General features: G+C 37.8%; 1 protein-coding gene across 8 annotated transcripts in view; it reads left to right on the plus strand.

Moving 5' to 3' along the window:
- HIVEP1 (HIVEP zinc finger 1) overlaps window positions 1-19534 on the plus strand; it is a 136741-nt gene that overhangs the window by 71563 nt on the left and 45644 nt on the right. For all 8 annotated transcript variants that reach the window (XR_011462299.1, XM_070361289.1, XM_070361293.1 and 5 more), the window contains exon 3: window positions 8558-8611. Coding sequence is in view for 7 of the 8 variants with exons in the window: in XM_070361289.1 (XP_070217390.1) it covers window positions 8558-8611 (54 nt within the window). In the remaining variant the exon portion in view is untranslated. The remainder of the gene's footprint in view (window positions 1-8557; window positions 8612-19534) is intronic.

Raw genomic sequence — 19534 nt, forward strand, 5'->3', positions numbered from 1 at the left:
TCTTCCTCAGTTGCATCATCTTCTCATTTGTCAATGAAATACTGTTCTCTTGACCTTCTGTGGCCAAATTGTTTCTGATTCTCCTAATTTCTTCAGCTTTTTTTTTTTTTTTGGCCTTTTTCTTGGGTTTTTCTTCCTCTACCTCTCATCCCACCAGTGATCTTTAACTGGAGGGTAGGTGGCCCATTAAAACATTTGGCAAAGCTTTAAAAATTTATACAGTCTGGGACACCATTCCTATAGTTTCTGATTCAGTAAGTCTTCCTAGAAGCCTATAATATAGTAGTTCTATGATAATAGTCTGTTGTCTGAAGGTGCCACAGTTTACTAAACCATTTCTGAAGTATTCAACACGTATTTATTGAGTATCTACTATATTCTAGGTATCATTGATTATTTATTAATAAATAAATTTTTTCCTTTGTGGAAACTACAGTGATACTTTGTTCCACTCCTTTCATTGTCTTAGTCTAAAATCAGTACTTGAATCAGCATAGGAAAATGCAGAGATTGGTCTCAAAGATCTTGATGCTTATGGCCAAATTACTTCATAGAATAATTATATTTTTGCTTCCACCTACTCCATGGTATGGTTTTAGCAACCAGTTACATAAGAAGGTGGCTCTCAAATCGCGTGTCTTTAACTTGCTGTCTCAGGTTTACGTTACAAACTGCGATGAGTTCCTGACTCGTTTTCTGCGTCTTTGCCTCTGCAGCCTCCTTGTCCTCCCCTCTCTGAGCTCCCTCCTCCTCCAGACAGGAATTCTCATTTGCTTCTCTGCTTGCACAGCATTGGTATTATTTCTTCCATGAAGGTGCTTCAGGACCATTCTTCCTGTTTGCAAGACGGTCGCATTCGCATGCTTCTGAGCTCCCCATGGACTTAGTCACACAGTCACCGCATGGAGAGGGGTTGCTTGTTTACTTCTCCAAGTTCCTTCATGCAGGGTTGTTCATCTTTGTGTATCCTTAGTGCTAGCCCACAGGAGTTAATAAATATATTCTGAACCAAATGAACCATTCAGCGTATTAATGTTTTTATGTTTTAGAAATTATCCCGGAGTCTTTCATATGATCTGGAAATTTGGAATTTAGAACCTATTTACAGATGACTTTTTTTTTCTTTAAATAATTTAAATCACATTTTTAGGGGCTTCCCAGGTGGTACTAGTGGTAAAGAACCCGCCTGCCAACACAGGAGACAAAAGTGACGTGGGTTCAATCCCTGGGTCGGGAAGATCTCCTGGAGGAGGGCATGGCAACCTATTCCAGTACTCTTACTTGGAGAATCCCATGGACAGAAGAGCCTGGCAGGCTATGGTCCATGAAAGTGAAAGCGAAGTCACTTAGCTGTGTCCAACTCTTTGCTACCCCATGGACTGTAGCCTACCAGGCTCCTCCCTCTGTGGGATTTTCCAGGCAAGAGTACTGGAGTGGGTTGCCATTTCCTTCTCCAGAGGATCTTCCAGACCTAGGGATTGAACCCACGTCTCCGGCATTGCAGGCAGACGCTTTACTGTCTGAGCCCCCACGGAAGCAATGGTCCACAGGGTCGGTTCATGAAGAGTTGGACATCACTGAAGCAACTTAGCATGCGTGCGTGTATTAGGGTTTTTAGTGTTTATTAAATTTAGATAATATTTTATATTGAAATGTTTATTATAGGTAGTTTGTTAATTGAAGAAAATAGAAATAGCATTAAAACTATTAATGTACTACCCTCAGATAATCATTATATTTGAGCCTCTTTACAGAAATTGTGTATGTGTGTATATACACAGACATCTGCGTGACACAGTGTGTTTTTACTTAATATACTTCGAGCGTTTTTGCCTTTCAATAAGTATTTCAAAAGTATTTTAAATGGCTGCCCGACATTCCATTCTATGGAAATATCACAGTTCTTTAGTCCCTTATAGTTTTACATGTAAAATCGTCCCCAAGTAATTGTTAACATAAATGCTGTAGTAAATACTGCAATAGTGATTCATTTATTGAACAAATACGTTTTGAGGGTCTACTGGTCTAAGCACCTATGTGCTCTGTTGAATAAGAAATCGCTTTAATGAAAAAAGCAAGTGCGTACACAGGGTCTCAGAATATCCCATGGTGAACGATGCCTAGGGGCTGAGAACTCTGTGCTGGGGGCACAGACCAGGACCTGAGGAGCAGGTCAGGGAAGGCTTCTGAAAAGAAGTGATCACAGGTTATTGGCTAGTCTCTCTGTTTCGGGATGTGTATCAGAATACCACTTGGTTAATATGATGACGTGTAACCTGTTTTATTTATCATTGATTTTTTTTGTTTTGCTTTTTGTTCACACTAAAGATAAATATTTTAATCAAGTACGTTTTGAACATTATTTAAATTGCCTTCCGCCTCACACCCATCCTGTATCCTATTACAGATGATAATAACATGTTTTCTAATATTGGATAATGGGCTTCCCTGGTGGCTCAGCAGTAAAGAATCTACCTACAATGCAGGAGACATGGGTAGGGAAGATCCCCAGGGGAGGGAAATGGCAGCCCACTCCAATATTCTTGTCTGGGAAATCCCATGGACAGAGGAGCCTGTTGAGCTCTAGTCCAAGGGGTCTCAAGAGTCAGACATGACTTAGGGACTACATCACCACCACCAATCCTGAGATATCTTTGCAGACTTACTTTACACCCTCATTGGGTATGGCTTTCTAATCTTGGAATGTATGTCTGGGTGTGGATTGTTAAATCTATATTCCTTTGGGAGATTTTTAAGTAGTGTTAATTTTTCTGCTCCTTTGGTCACATTTTGATAGCAGGGTTGTAGCAGCTTTTAAAAATTATTTAGAACACCTTTTGTGTTAGCTTGTGCTCTGGGACAGTTTAGGAGAAATGTTTATTCTTCAGAATTGGTAAGAATCTGATAAGACCATCTTGGCCTTTAACCTTAAAAAAGTAATTCTGTGTTATTCCCTGGTTACTTTCTCAGTCTTCTCTAGTTATTCTAGTTGAGTTTCTCTTTCTGGACAAGCTGAGTAATTTTACATTTTTCTAGAACTTGTTAATCACAGTCTTCACATTCATTAGGGCAGAGTTGACTGTCTTGCTCTTTTTTTTTTTTTCCCCGCTTATTTCAGGCCGTATTTTTCAGGTTGAAATATTACTAGTCTAGACTATCATTTTTTGGCAGATCTGGAAATATGAAAGGTATAATTTACAGGTTAAAATGTGTTACCTACAAAGCTAGGCTTACTTAGCTGATTTAGTAGTGAGCACCAGGACCGTCATTTAGAAGAGCACGTATATGTGGTTATGGGTGTTGGGCGCACTTTTCATATTACATCATGGTCATATATTTAGTCTTATTGAAATAGCTCGAGCAGTTCCCAGTGAGAATAGGGAGCTGGTGCTGACGTGTGATGACGGGCACGTGGGAGTTAGGTTTATTCAGTAGTAAAAATAGTGCAATCACATACGGTGATCTTTTTTCAATCAGATGGTCTCCCTCTCCGTAAACAGAGGTGCCTTTTACAGTTCCTTAGGATCTGCCTCATAAAAATCTACTATTAGTGTTTCCATTTTGCTGCGTGAAGGAGGGGACCCCCTGAGCGTCAGAGCAGAGGTTACGGGTGCCTGTCAGAACAGCAGGCAAGGAGGAGGTGCTGCTGGAATTGGGGTGATCATTTAACTCCTCGCTAGGTCGGAAGGCGTGAGGAACAGCTGGTTCACGTGCCCTTTCAGGGCACTGATGCAGTTTCTGCAATGCAGAAATCATCTTTAAGCTTAAGGAAGATAAAGCTCCAGGTTCTTACGTGGAACCACCGAAGGCCAGTGCTCAGTTTGTGGGCGCCTGTTCCTTTTTCCCTTTTCCAGAATGCACCCGTGCTTTCCCCCGTCACTTGGCAGGTTACCGTCAGCACTTCTACCGTGGGCAAATCACTCAGTCCCCCTTACTGTCGTAACTGCTAACACTCATGAGACAACAGAGCAGTGGAGAAACGGATCCTCCCCACAGCAGCGGTGGCTCTGTGGGGGGTGTTAAAGCAGGTTTTCCTCCAGGAGCTGATATCCCGAGGCGATAGGGTGGGGGCCTGCGAGTGGAAGAGTCTTGGGGACCCGAGGGCACCTACACAGAGGTGTGGCTGCTGCCGCAGACGAGGGAGTGGGTCCACGGAGAACTTCGTTCGCTGAGCCAGGGAATTGGGCTTTATATTTACCATCAAGTTGGTATTAAAATGATTGTTGAAAGGGTATTGAAATGCAGAGCCATTTTTTTTTTACACTTTATATTTCTAGTTCCTCCTTGTGTACCTGCCACCAGGTAGACAGTCAATGCAATAAAAACAGACAACTGTTGTTGAACCAAGTCCTAGCAGTTTGGTGGGTTGGTCCCCAAAACTGACGTCCTGGATCCTCGTGCTCTTGAGGAGGGGTGCTGCGACTCTGAGATGGTGCAGGAGACCCCCTGCCTTTCATTGGAAGGTGAAAATGGTCAGAGAGTGGGCTACTGCTGCTAAGTCACTTCAGTCGTGTCTGACTCTGTGCGACCCGAGACGGCACCCACCAGGCTCCCCCGTCCCTGGGATTCTCCAGGCAAGAATACTGGAGTGGGTTGCCATTTCCTTCTTCAGTGCATGAAAGTGAGAAGTGAAACTGAAGTCACTCAGTTGTGTCTGACTCCTAGCGACCCCATGGACTGCAGCCCACCAGGCCCCTCTGTCCATGGGCTTTGCCAGGCAAGAATACTGGAGTGGGTTGCCATTGCCTTCAAATCCTTATTTGAGGATTGTTTTATTTTTATAAATGATTTGTTTTTAATGATCCCATCTTCTTCCCAGAACCCCAAAAGAACGGTGGTTTCCTAAGGGCTCCAGGAATTTTTTTTTTTTTTTTTGGCTCAGTGGTTTCAGATTATGTTTCACAAATAGATCTTTTTTTTTTTTCCTTTATTTACAGTTATTTACCTGTGGTGAAAATAAAATAGTTTTGCATTGTTTTCTTACACAAACAAAAGCTTTAAAATATACAAGGCATTAAACAAACTTGTTTATAGCCTGTACTGTTAACAAATAGTTTCTCTGCTTTACCAGAGAAGACAAACTATCAAAAGGAGCACATTTTTAATAGTTGCAGAACCAGACTTTAACCTACGCTGTCAGCAGTCTCTCCCCAAGCCTGTCACTCTTTCGGCCACGGGTTCTTCTGGATCTTAGGGACAATTATGGATCCATTCGTGTATTACCAGAACCTTTTCCAGGTGACAACTCCAAGCATATTTAGTAAAAGTTGAATTAATTACAGTTACATCTTAATTTAAATACAGGAAGAACTCATTACAGTAAGAATGTGTTACTTATTTTAGATTTAACAGCATGGTGTTGGAGAAGGCAATGGCACCCCACTCCAGTACTCTTGCCTAGAAAATCCCATGGACGGAGGAGCCTGGTGGGCTACAGTCCATGGGATCTCTAACAGTCGGATACGACTGAGTGACTTCACTTTGACTTTTCACTTTCATGCATTGGAGAAGGAAATGGCAACCCACTCCAGTGTTCTTGCCTGGAAAATCCCAGGGTTGGGGGAGCCTGGTGGGCTGCCGTCTCTGGGGTCGCACAGAGTTGGACACGACTGAAGCAACTTAGCAGCAGCAGCAGCAACAACATGGTGTGAATGTCCATTTTGCACATATATCTGTTTTTATTTTGAAGCAGCTGAGAAACTACTATTTATTTCTGAATGTGTAGTTTTTATGAAATTATGAGCTCGGATAACAGTGACCTTGGGGAGGGCATGATGGAAGGTGTCTAAGAACCTGAGATCCTGTTCTAAACAACACGTACCCCCCTGCTCATCAAGGCTTATGACGAGAGGTGTCCTGGCTGGGAGGCGCAGCCCTTGGCTGAGAACTATTTTCTGTCTGTGGGTTCAAGCCATGGGTTTGCTGTCCAGCATGGGGCTGTGAACCAATGCGTCTGGGCAAGGCAGCATTTTTTCATTTTTAATAAGAAAGGACAGAAATTAGTGTATGGGTAAGTTGGTTTCTGAATTATGTATACATGTAATATATATACACACACATGTGTAATTGGTTGGAATGTAAAAATACATTCCTTACTCTGGGTCATAGTGAAAAAAATGATAAATGTTGCTTTTAAACACTAGTAAATTACCTTATCTGGACCAATTAAGAGCATATAATAAATGAGTACTTTCTCTGTAGCTTTGGAGAGTGTCTTTAAAACATCATATTTTACCAGGAGAATCATAAAACAGAGATTAAATATAAACAGGACTTTTTCTAAAAAGTGAGGCAAGAGCTCATAATGACTGTTATAAACTCTGTCATTTAAGACTGTAATTACCTATTGAATTAGAGTTCCAGGTAAAGGCATTTAAGTAAATGCCTATACCTAACACAGTAGATACCCCAATTCTACTGATGTAAATTGAAGTCATTTTTGCAAGAATTTGTCATGTACAAATAGAAGGTGGCCAAACTTCAATATACTAAACAGAAACTGTTCTTTAAATATGTGTTAAATCATGAGCTTTTGCTGCCTGGAGCCCCAGTTAATCCTATTAATAAAGAGTTGTTTTATTATATAATACCAAATTATGTATGCACAAACTCTTACACATAGTCATTACTGCCATGAATATATATCAATACAATATATACATACATATTATTTATGGTTCTTAAGTTTAGACAAACTGCTGGCATGGAAATAATAGTGCTTTTCATTTTTATGTTTCTCAAAGACTGTGTATTTAATACTTATTTACATTTTTAATATCTCCAATGTACTCTCCAATATACTCAGTATTATTTATTTTTGAAAAAGTGGGCCTTGTGCTTTTGTCATGTATATTAATATAAATTTCAGTCATACATTTGGAATTCTTTTGGAGTAAAAGTACTGCTAAATACAGAATCTACTTTCTGCATTTATTAAGGGCTTTTTTTTCCCATTACTGTTTCATTTTACTCATCATTTCATGAGAAATAACTAAAAGCTTGCAAATGAGGGAAAAACTGGTATTTTTTCCAAAGACTGTCTCTTCTCCCCTCAACTCTTACTCTGGATCTGCTAATTAGCAGGGAGCAAATAGGACGTTGCTGTGGGGATGAAGATGTACTTGTGATAAACCGTGGCTTGTTTCCTTCATTCTCATGCTCCCCGTCTGCCTTGATAAGGCAGGCTGGATGGATCAATACGCAATTGAAAGAAGTTTGCTCAGTGAATGGAAGGTTCTTTGAGTTTCTGGCTTTTCCGGCAAGGCTGATGGGGGAAGAGGCAGGTTGCACCAGAGACGGAAGGGCCTGTGGAGGAGAGGATGCCATCTTCCGTGGCCAGCGATGGTGTTTAGTATCGGTGACCATTTTGGGAGCTGATAGTGGATACTGGGAGGTATGAATGGCTGACATACCAATATTTTGAAAGCATTTAAACTGTACTCCAATGGACTAGCTGAAATGTTACATCATTATGGTTACGGTATCCATTTCAGTACAGAATAGTACCTAGGAATTGTGTTAACTTTTGCTGTTACAGTCAGTATTTAGACCACTGTATTAAACTTAGAATTGGTTTCTGTCAATCATCAAATATGTATATCCTTATAAAAATATAAATTAATTGTTACCAACGTAGAACATGCGCTTCCTTACCAAATCCAGTTGTGCTCAAAGCTCAGATGGGAGAGCTGCAGCTCTGGAAGGCAGCCGCCCCAACTCTTTGTTAGTTATTGCTTCTTTCAGAACTGTGCTCATCTAAAAATGATGATTGCAGAAATGCTGTATATTTGTTGCTGTTTTTTAGTTGCTCAGTCGTGTCTGACCCTTTTGTGACCCCATGGACTATAACCTGCCAGGCTCCTCTGTCCATGGGATTCTCTAGGCAGGATGACTAGAGTGGGTTGCCATGCCCTCCTCCAGGGGATCTTCTCAACCCTGGGATCGAACCTGAGTCTCCTGCATTGCAGGTGGATTCTTTCCTGCAGAGCCACCAGGGAGGACCTTAGTTTTTATTTAGAACCTCTTCAGTATTCCACCCTCACACTTCATGGGTGGTTATTCTGTAACCAACTGTTGGCAAAAGTATCATGTTGCTGCTTTTCAGCCCCTCATTTATTGTTCATCCTTTTATTTCTTCCACATTTGACTTAGGTCTTAGGCCGTCTATGAACTCAGCTTAGACTTATTTCTAAGCCAGTTGGCATTTGTTGAAACTCATCAGTGAAATTTGTATGTCTTCGTTAAAAAAAAAAGAATTATTTTTATGTGTTTTGAATAGGCAGCTAAACATTTTAAAATTATGATTCAGTATTTAAAACGCACTAATTATTTGCATTGTGAAAACAATTGGAAGTAGCCCTTGTGACTAAGACTTAATTAAAATTATAATTTTAAAAGGACTATTATTTAACAGCTTACACGTATTTGTTTCATAAATAATTCATTCAACAAATATTTATTACTATGTGTCAGGTACCACTTATAAGTAATATATTTGTTTTGCTGTCTTCTTATTTGTGTATGGTGAATTAATTTATACTTTTTTTGTTTTTCTTAGACAAAATTGAAGAAGCACAAAAAGAACTAAATGGGGCAGAAGTGTCAAAAAAAGGTAAGTTAAAATCAACCCCAGTATAGGCTTTATTCTTGCAGAGATTCCTGTATAAATACCTTATTATTGCTGCCTTTCTAAATGAATCAATGTAAGATTGATACCTAAAAGTTGATGGCCTTTGCTTTATGAAATGTTTAAGTGCATAGCATGTTCTGTGACCGTTTCCCAGATGTTAACTGTTTTGCTGCGGGGAGTATGACAGCTTGTTGCAGATCTTCTGAAAGTCCTATTTGGGAGACTGTCACATAGCTATAAATAGGGCCACGATAATGCGTACTGGTGGCTGTGTTCACGTATATGCATGCTTATGTGTGCTCCAGTGGCAGAGAATTTTTTTTTTTTTTTGATGTGACAAAAGCCTAAGACAACCAAATAACCCAAGTGCTAGTCAGTGTAGGGATAGTTGCCCCAGTTGTAGTACCTTCATATTTTGGGATGTTATGCAGCTTTTTAAAAAAACGTTAGTTATTTCAGTTGACTGTGATGATTTGTTGCAGTGGTGAGAGAAGGGGCAGAGGAAGTTGATTAACTTATTTATCTGGATCTTTGTTCTTTACTTAGTTTTCATGGGTAAATTTTGTATAAGGAATAAAAAGCTTACAAGCAAAAAGTGGTTTTCATCACAGAAAGCGTACTGATTATTTTCTAAGCTAATCTGAAAAAAGACATTTGATGTAGAACCGTCTGTGGAATGGGAGGAAGACAGGAAGGTGGATAGAGTTCGAACATGCTCTAATGTTAATGGGTAAAACTGATGAAAAGGATGTAAGATTCTCTTTATGGCATTTAGATTTCATGATTTATTTTTGCTTTGTGCTTGTTCTATCTTCTTATTACTGCAGGATATTTTGGCAGAAAAATTCAGCCGTGTAGGATTCCAATCGAAAGTCTTGTTCTTTTTTTTTTTTTAATCTAAGTAGATTCCTAACTGGGCTTTCCCTGTGGCTCAGTGGTAAAGACTCTGTCTTCGATGCAGGAGACGCAGGAGACTCTGGTTCGATCCCTGGGTCGGGAAGATCCCCTGGAGGAGGGCATGGCAACCCACTCCAATACTCTTGCCTGGAGAATCCCATGGACAGGAACCCTGACAGTCCATGGGGTCGCAAAGAGTCAGCGACTCAGCAGCAGCAGCGGTTCCTAAGTGGATGCCTTTGGTGGAAATAATTTCAGGTTGTCCACGGTCTCCGTCCCTTGGCCCAGCCTGTGCAGCCTCCAGGGCTGTTTGGGGCTGGTCTGAGCAGTTCCACTGTGATGTGCAGACATCTTAAAAGTATTTCCCCTCTTTATCTGTTCCCCTCACCACTTACCTTGGATTTCTGGAAAGCCCATACCAAACACGACCCTTCAGTGGCACTCTTGCCAAAACATGATCTAAGAAGAGTTGAGAAGTCACCGCAGCCAGGCCATCCCTTTGAAAGGTTGGCTGAAGATCCCTTCCGCACACTGCTGAAATCCTAAAGCACTTGAGACATTCAGGCTGTAAGAACCTAAGAGTTTAAACTTTGTCATGGTCAGTCTTTTCCATGTCTAGTAATGGTTTAGAGCTGCTTCAGTTAGCAATATAAATGTGTTCTTGTCTTACTTTTCCTTCTTTCCTACCCCTGTGGCCAAGAGCTTTAAAAACAGTGAACCAAGTGTCTGATAGGAGAGAGGAAATGGAACAGAGGTTCTAGAAAAAGAAATGGGATAATGAGGTTGAAGTAATCTAGGGCTGCATTTGGCAGGCTACATTTATTTAAGACCCAGGATGAATACCAAGCAAGCATTGTTCTGTGCAGCTCACTGCCAGTGTTACTACTCAGCTTTCATTTTTACATATGCATTCTGGGCAAATTAAAAATAAAGTAGTTTTGCTCCAAAATATAATTGAGGAATAATATCAGTTTGTCTTTAACAACACGAGATAAACTTTTCGAGTAACAAAGGTCCTTGAGATTTCTCAGATCTTTGCTTGTTGAACTGTCTTGTTTGATGAAAGGAAATCCTTTTCTTCTTTTGTAGAATATACTTTAGAAATTTGGAGTTATTTATTGTTTTTATTGATTTATGGGTCATCTAGAGTAGATTGTTTTTTCACTACTTTTCCCAACTTTTGGTGATTTCCCCCTGAAAGTTTAACTTTTTCTACATCTGCCTTTTTTTCTTTAATTGCTACTTTGTTCTAAGGCTTTGTGTCAATTGAAGATGGCTATAGTCCTTAACCCATTGGAGGTTCTTTCTCCCTCTTCTTTTTCTTACCAGTAGGACAAGTAACTAATTTATCTTCAGAAGCATTTAGGATACTGGTAGGCTCTTAAAGAAAACAAACCTTGCTTATTGGTATATTTTAAAAAGATATCTTTCCTGTTTTCTAATATTTTAAGGAAAGATTAATCTGTGTAGTACAATATGATGACAGAGAAACTGACTTTGTTCATTATATACCAATAGAATAAAGAAGTGCACTAAATTATGGTAGCATATTTCTTTTATTCTTTCTCTCTGTTTATGAATGAAAATCAGATGGCTTGAATTTTATTTATTTTGGTTTTAACCAATTTGGGGATAAATATAAAAAGCAGCATTCATCAATTCTCTATAATGTCCTTATTTTCATCCTTATAGTGCTATATACTTGGTTTTAATATCCATTGTGCTTGACACTATTTCTAAAATCATTGTGTGAGATTTAAATAAAATAAATAGTGAATGTCACAGATGTAATGATGAATATGCATAAAGTGAACTGGGAAGAAATAAATTATCAGTTAATTAGGAGAGCTTTTATGTGCTGTTGCATGAATAAACTTTGATTTTAATACTTTGTTTTAAATTTTTATCACACAATATTTGACCCATAAAATAATCCCTGTAAGTATATGTAATATATATCATCACATATATATGCAGTGTCATATATTATTGTGTATATATTTTATATATGTGTGTAATATTATATATTATCACATATGTTTAATACATAGTACTTACATTAGTAGGTCTCCTGGTGGCTCAGACGGTAAAGTGTCTGTCTATCAATGTGGGAGACCTGGGTTTGATCCCTGGGTCGGGAAGATTCCCTGGAGAAGGAAATGGCAACCCACTCCAGTACTCTTGCCTAGAAAATCCCATGGACGGAGGAGCCTGGTGCAGGCTACTGTCCATGGGGTCGCAAAGAGTTGGGCACGACTGAGCGATGTAAGTATATGTAATATGTATTATTACATATATATGCAGTGTCATATATTACTGTGTATATATTTTATATATGTGTGTAATATTATGTATTATCACATATGTTTAATGCATAATACTTATACTAGTATATATAATGTATATTATTATAACATCATGACAATAGCATGGTAATCTTTGATTCTAATAGCCAATTTAAGAACTGGCACATTGCTAATATGTACTTTTGTATCAACCTATATACTAGTCTCCATTTCATCCCAATATTTGCTTGGTAGAAAGTCTTAACTTTGTGTCATCATCTGCATTTCCTCTTTGAAAAAATGTCTATTAACTTATTTTGCCTCATTTTTTAATTAGGTTGTTTGGGGTTTTTTATTTGATGTTGAGTTATATGAGCTCATATATAGCTCATATGCTGTTGAGTTATATGAGCTGTTTATATATGTTGGTTAGTCCCTCATAGGTCACATCATTTGCATATATTTTTTCCCATTCAATAGGTTGTCTTTTCATTTTGCTGATGGTTTACTTTGCTGTGCAAAAGCTTTCAAGTTTAATTGGGTCCCATTTGCTTATTTTTACTTTTATTTCCTTTACTTTAGGAGATGGACCTCCCCCCCAAAAAAATACTGCTGTGATTTATGAAAAAACATATTTTGCTTCTTTTCTTCTAGGAGTTTTGTAGTATCCAGTCTTACATTTAGGTTTTTAATCCATTTGGAGTTTATTTTTGTGTATAGTATTAGGGAATGTTTTAATTTCACTTTTACATGTAGCTGTCAAGTTTTCTCAGCACCACTTATTGAAGAAACTTTTTTCCCCAGTGTATATTCTTGCCTCCTTTGTCAGAGATTAATTGTCAATGTATTTAATAAAATTACTCCAGCTTTCTTTTTTTTTTTTTTGATTTTTATTTATTTTATTTTATTTTTTGACTTTACAATATTGTATTGGTTTTTGCCATAATTACTCCAGCTTTTTTTTTTTTTATTGTATTTTATTTTTGACTTTACAATATTGTATTGGTTTTGCCATAATTACTCCAGCTTTCTTTTTTTCTCTTCAGTCAGGTATTTTTCTTATAATTTATCCATTTTGTTAGACATTTAAGTATATTGGCAAAAAGTCATTCATAGTATTCTTTCTCTCATTGCTGTGGGATCTGTAGTTGTGTCTCAATTTTCTCACTGTTCACTTATGCCTTTTCTCTCTGTGTTGATTAGTCTTGCCAAAGGTTTCTCTGTTCCACTCCCCTTTTACTGTAACTTCTCAGTTTCTTGATATCATCTTGTATAATACTTTCCTGTTTCATTACATTTTGCTCTGCATTATCTTTTCTTCTTCTTTGGGCTTACTCTGTTATCCAGTTTCTTAAGTTGGTCAGTTCAGTTCAGTTCAGTTCAGTCGCTCAGTCGTGTCCGACTCTTTGCGTCCCCATGGACTGCAGAATGCCAGGCCTCCCTGTCCATCACCATCTCCCGGAGGTCACTCAAACTCATGTCCACCGAGTCGGTGATGCCATCCAGCCATCTCATCCTCTGCCATCCCCTTCTCCTCCTGCCCCCAATCCCTCCCAGCATCAGGGTCTTTTCCAATGAGTCAACTCTTCGCATGAGGTGGCCAAAGTACTGGAGTTTCAGCTCTAGCATCAGTCCTTCCAAACAACACCCAGGACTGATCTCCTTTAGAATGGACTGGTTGGATCTCCTTGCAGTCCAAGGGACTCTCAAGAGTCTTCTCCAACACCACAGTTCAAAAGCATCAATTCTTCGGTGCTCAGCTTTCTTCACAGTCCAACTCTCACATCCATAATGACTACTGGAAAAACCATAGCCTTGACTAGACGGACCTTTGTTGGCAAAGTAATGTCTCTGCTTTTGAATATGCTATCTAGGTTGGTCATAACTTTCCTTCCAAGGAGTAAGCGTCTTTTAATTTCATGGCTGCAGTCACCATCTGCAGTGATTTTGGAGCCCAAAAAAGTAAAGTCTGACACTGTTTCCACTGTTTCCCCATCTATTTCCCATGAAGTGGTGGGACCGGATGCCATGATCTTTGTTTTCTGAATGTTGAGCTTTAAGCCAACTTTTTCACTCTCCTCTTTCTTAAGTTGGTAACTGTGCTTATTTTTAAGTCTTTATTCTTTTCTATTAAAATCACTGGAAGTTATTAATTTCCTTATAAACATTGCTTTGGTTACATTAAACGTAGTTTCATATTTGCTACTTCCGTTAATTTTTGTGCTGGTTTCTTCTTTGACTCCCTCAATAGAATTTGAATTTTTTTCCCTTAGGGATGGTTTCAGGTTTTATTTATTTATTTATTTTTTGTTAGTGATTTCTGACTTAATTGCACTGTTACATTAATTGCTTTTTGAAATCAGTTTGTATTTCTAAAATAATTTGCTCTCTGTTTCTGAATACAGTGTAATCAAAAATTTCAGGGAATGGTGTATAAAAATGCTCCTAGATTTTATATTAGAAATTTAAGAATTCAGCATTTTACAGAAAAATTCATCATTTTACAAAGATGGGAAAGCTGAAGTTAAAAGCTGTTCAATAACTGTATCCCAGGGACTGTAACATAGGATGAGGAATTTTCAAGTTTGTGTTATTCTGCATTGTAACTGGAAGAGAGCTGTGTTCTCATGATAGTTGAATCTATAACAATTGTTCAGTCACTCAGTTTTGTTCGACTCTTTGTGACCCCCATGGACTGCAGCACGCCAGGCTTCCCTGTCCTTCACTATCTTCCAGAGCTTGCTCAAAGTAATGTCCATTGAGCTGGTGATGCCATCCAACCATCTCATCCTCTGTTGTCCCTTTCTCCTCCTGCTTTCTATCTTTCCCAGTATCAAGGTCTTTTCTAATGCATTGGCTCTTCACATCAGGTGGCCAAAGTATTGGAGCTTCAGTTTCAGCATCAGTCCTTCCAATGAATATTCAGGGCTTATCTCCTTTAGGATTGACTGACTTGATCTCCTTGCAGTTCAAGGGACTCTGAAGAGTCTTCTCCAACACCACAGTTCAAAAGCATCAATTCTTCAGCACTCAGCCTTCTTTGTGGTCCAACTCTCACATCCAGGCATGACTACTGGAAATACCATAGCTTTGACTATACGGACTTTTGTAGGCAAAGTACTTTCTCTGCTTTTTAATACACTGTCTAGATTTGTCATAGCTGTTTTCCTAAGGGGCAAGCACGTCTGTGCTATTCTACTGTTATTCTGTGTTGTAACTGGACGAGAGCTGTGTTCTAATGACAGCTGAATCTATAGTAGTTACTTCTGTTCTAAATTAATCCTTTGAGTGAAGAGATCGCCTTTTCAAAAAAATATTGTAATGATTCAGGAAAAAGTAGGAGTCCAACAATGGGTATAGAAAAGGGTGGAGACTTTAGGTCAGCTTGCATTGAGATTTTTCATATTATTATGTCTCAAACAACAAAATCCTAAAATCACCACCATAATATCTGTAGTTTTCCTTTTAGCAGCTATCACTCTGAAATTATATACTCTAGTCACCAGAAAGTGTTTTGTTTTATCATGTATATGAGAATAAAGAGTCCTAAGCATATACGTCATTTATGGCTTAAGAAATACAGTAAGCAACTTATCCTGCTGAAATAACCCTGTGATACTCAGACTTGCTCCAAAGAGTCACTTGACAAGCAGAATTTCTGTTAACATAGGCATAATATACTGCCTGGAATTACCCTCTTGTTATCTGGGGAAGCTTGAGGGAAGTTAGGTTCCTATGTAAAACTAGACTGAGTAATTCAGAAGTGAACGTGACACTCTAGTGAGCAGACACCTAGATTGTGAACTCCGATTAGCGGGTCAATACGAAAGCTAGCATTTGCTCACCTACTTTCCTCAATTTTTTGAAACTCCTTATAACATGAATAAGTTTTCAAGGACTGAAAAATAACTCCCATTATATTTTTCTTTTTTAAATACTGAATGTGATATTGAAAAAGAAAGAAATGAAGTTTGATTTGGAATAGTATTTTATGTTAATAAGGTTATACCTTTACGCCAGTGATAATTTTCTTCCTTAAGAATTTTGCTAAGTATACTTAAGGAAATATGAGAGCATGTTCCCATAATTAGGGGTGATGAAGTCCTTCCTAAGTTAAGACTAAACTTTAGGTGGCATAATGGAAAAGTTGGACTGATTTTTCTTAAATTGAAATGAATAATGTTACTGCAAGATAAAATTAAAATGTTTTAAAACAGTCTGGGAGAAAATTTGTGCAATAAAACAAAACTTGGTTGGGTTGCTTACAATGTTATAAACTTGGAAAGGTATTAGCACTTTACAGAATGAAAGCTCACACTGATACAGCCAGTGGGAAGGCTAGTGTAATATGTTAGTGAGATGTCTGAACTAGAGAATTTTTTTAAAGGAATGCAGTTTAATTATTTCAGTATTAGTAATGCTAGCTAGTTTATAAATTAATTACCAGGAAATAATGTAATTAAATGAGCATTAGTGGATGTTTATTTTTAATTGAAATGTTTATAAATTCTACTTTCTTAATATTAAATGCTCAAAAAAGTTTATCATATTTTTCTTATAAAGTTGTTATTAATTCATTTTTTTCTTCAGTAATTTTTTTTATTAATGCATCACCCATTCTTTTTCGCCCTAGAAAGCGGAAAGAAGAAAAAGTCTGTACCTTAAAGGAACCTATGAGCTTTAACCCAGCTCTTGTGCAAATTGTCATAAAATCTGAATTGGTGGAATCAAAATTCATGAGGTTTTATGTAGACTGGCAGCAGTGCCTAACAAATTTCCCTTGGGAAAACAGCTACAGCTTTTCTATTTTTTAGAAAAGAAAGTCATCTCTTTTTTCTTTTAATATTATCTTACTTGGAATTTCAGATTTAAATATGCAGATCTCCTGAAGTGTTCTGTTAGTGTCATAGACAATGCTAATGGCTCAGATTGCCAGAAAATTAGTATTATTTTAATTATTTGTGCCATGTATATGAGTTAAAGTATCATGTGTCAATCCTGCCAATATCTTGAGATTTAAAAATACTAAATCCCAAGAGGTCATTGCTTCACAACTAGACTATGCCAGTTTTATAAGAGATGATTTGCATAATGATAAACAAACCATCTTTTAGTAAAATAAGCAAATATTCTGTTCATGGTGTTGAAATGCAAGAAACTTGCTTCCTGTAAATTATGAGAGGCAAAACTCTCAATATATTTCTTAACAGTGTTATTGATTACTCTCTATTGAGTAATCATTTATTAAATTGGAAGCTAAAATAGCTAACAAGATGTTACTTTTATAGGACTCATTGAAAGGCTTGCATTCTTTCACACTTTTATAGCCTTTCCATTGACTTCAAAATGTTAAGGATTATAAGGTACACAGTGATCTCATACCATTTAGGAAGGGAAAATTTGACTGACAGATAAAGGAGGACAGGGTGCTTTTATAAGTGATTAGAAGATGCACCAGGATTTCAGGGAGATTAAAATGTTCAAAACACATTTGTTTAAGGTTCTCTGAAGTCTGTGTTTATGTCCACTGTTTCGTTTTTTGACAAGAGAGATTTAAAACAGCTCAGATTATGAGATGTGGATGTGAGCTGCTTTGAAGACAGCATCCCCGAGGATGGTGGAAAACAAAGGAATGGGTCTCATTCTGTTGGTTCACTTGGGGATTCATTTAAGAATGATAAAGGGGGGAGGACCCAGATTATGTTTAATTTACCATCTTTGCTTTTGGGATAATTGACCTCATGGATATGCCTCTTCAATATTACTTTTTTTATATGAGTCCTGTTGTAGGGTGACTTAAAAGGATAATGTGTACTGTGCTGTGGTTGACTTATTTAAGCTTTTCCCCAGCCTTGCTTCTGTGACCTATGTATGGGGCAAAAGAACGAAAAAAAAAGAGGCAGGCTCAGACGTTTGTTGCCTACACGGGGACTTGTTCTTTTTCTCATGCTTACTCAGATGAGAGAAGGCAATACCTATGTCACATGGAAGTGAAGGATACAATTCTGGGGAAGAAGGAGCAGAAAATAAATGCAAGGGGGAGGCAGAGTCAATTGGAAATAGGTGAACAGCTGCGAGGAATTTTAGAAAATAAATTTTTTAAAAATTGGAAGCAAGCAATAGAGGACAATTTCACTGAAACAGAGCATTCTTCTACTCCTGTCTCACTATTCAGATGTGTTTTGTTGGGCTGTGCTATATGTACGAAGAATATCAATTTTTAAGGATGATGATTTAGAATTCTGCACCAACCACCAAGCTTGGGATACTGTAGTAGCTATTTCATTCAAGAAGAGATTTGGAAAAAGAAAATGAGACTCTGTGGGTGAGTGAGAAAAGGCCGGAAGGGGACTGAGCAAAACTTAAACGAGAGCAAACGTATATAGTACCATATGCGCCTAGCTGGATGTTCAGTGAGTGAGGACGTGCTTTGGCAGATGGCGTTGGGAGTGCGGCTCTGCACCAGAACGCGGAGGCCCCTATGTGGGCTCCTTTCCGGAAGCCCACCACATAGCACCGAGTGACCCACTTAGTAACTGGTAACAGAACCCTTCCACAGCTACCTGTGTCTCTTCAGTGTGAAGACAGCTCCTAACAGCCGACGAGATCTCAGCCCGTTAAGCTCTTTGCCTCACCCCTGCCACACGGATGAGCCTCCGGTTCCCTTTTGCCCAAGATCATACACTGGCACCTCCTGCGGTTCCTGGTGTGTATAGTAGGCACTGGGCAAATATTTATTTGGCTGTTCTGAGCACCCAGGCTGGCCTGTAATATTAAATCTGTTTTGTGACTTAATTGGTAGTGTTTCCTTATATTTAATATGAAACGTTACTATATGAAAGTCAAGCGTTTGTGAGGGAAGAAGAGCATGTCTATGTCTTCAGGAGATGTACTGTTATTTTCTTTGCTAATTAGAGACCTGTTCAAGTTTGTGCCTTCTTGGGTTGATTGTATTTATAACTTCTTATATTCTGTATGTTATACAAGTATCCAAATATTTTAAGATAGAGTATAACCTTCTCTCATAAGTTTAAATAATTTTTATTGTTGCTGTATCCTTCCCTTTCTCATTTCTGAGAACATTTATTATTGATTAGGTTGATTTTTTATTTAATTAAAATTTTCAAACAGAATTGTTACTTATTCTGCTTTAAAATTTTTCAATTTGATATATCTCTGGTTTTACTTTTTATTTTTGCAATCAAAATCATTTCTCTGAAATTATATTGACTGCTTAAAAATTTTCTTTTTATATATAAAAAAGTTCCACAGTATTTATTTGCCTTTGTATGATTACTGACATAAATACTTTGAGTATTTATTTCATCTCTACCTGCTAGATTTTGATCTATATTTTAAGTTATTGCTAAATAAGCAGGTATTTGTTAGGTTCTTAATTTGCTAACTTCTTGCTTTGGGGTTGAACCACACGTTAGTTGTATGTGAATAATACATGTATGTGATGAATTTAAAAATATGGAACTCCAGTGACAGGCAAAGATTTGCCAGCTCTGTACTCAAATCCCATCATGTTTTGATTTTTTTAAACTTTATGAATTTTTAAATTTTATCCAAGATTTTGTAGTATATAAAATTTAGTATGTGTTTATTCTATTACATTTTCCTTTTCTGTTAAAATCTGTATTCTTTTTCTATTTCCTGCCTTTTTTCTGTGTCATAGCCTGTTAATGGTGAATTCAGATTCCCTTCTTCACCCTATAAT

The sequence above is a fragment of the Bos mutus genome, chromosome 23 (genome assembly GCF_027580195.1).
Source record: "Bos mutus isolate GX-2022 chromosome 23, NWIPB_WYAK_1.1, whole genome shotgun sequence".
NCBI lineage: Eukaryota > Metazoa > Chordata > Mammalia > Artiodactyla > Bovidae > Bos > Bos mutus.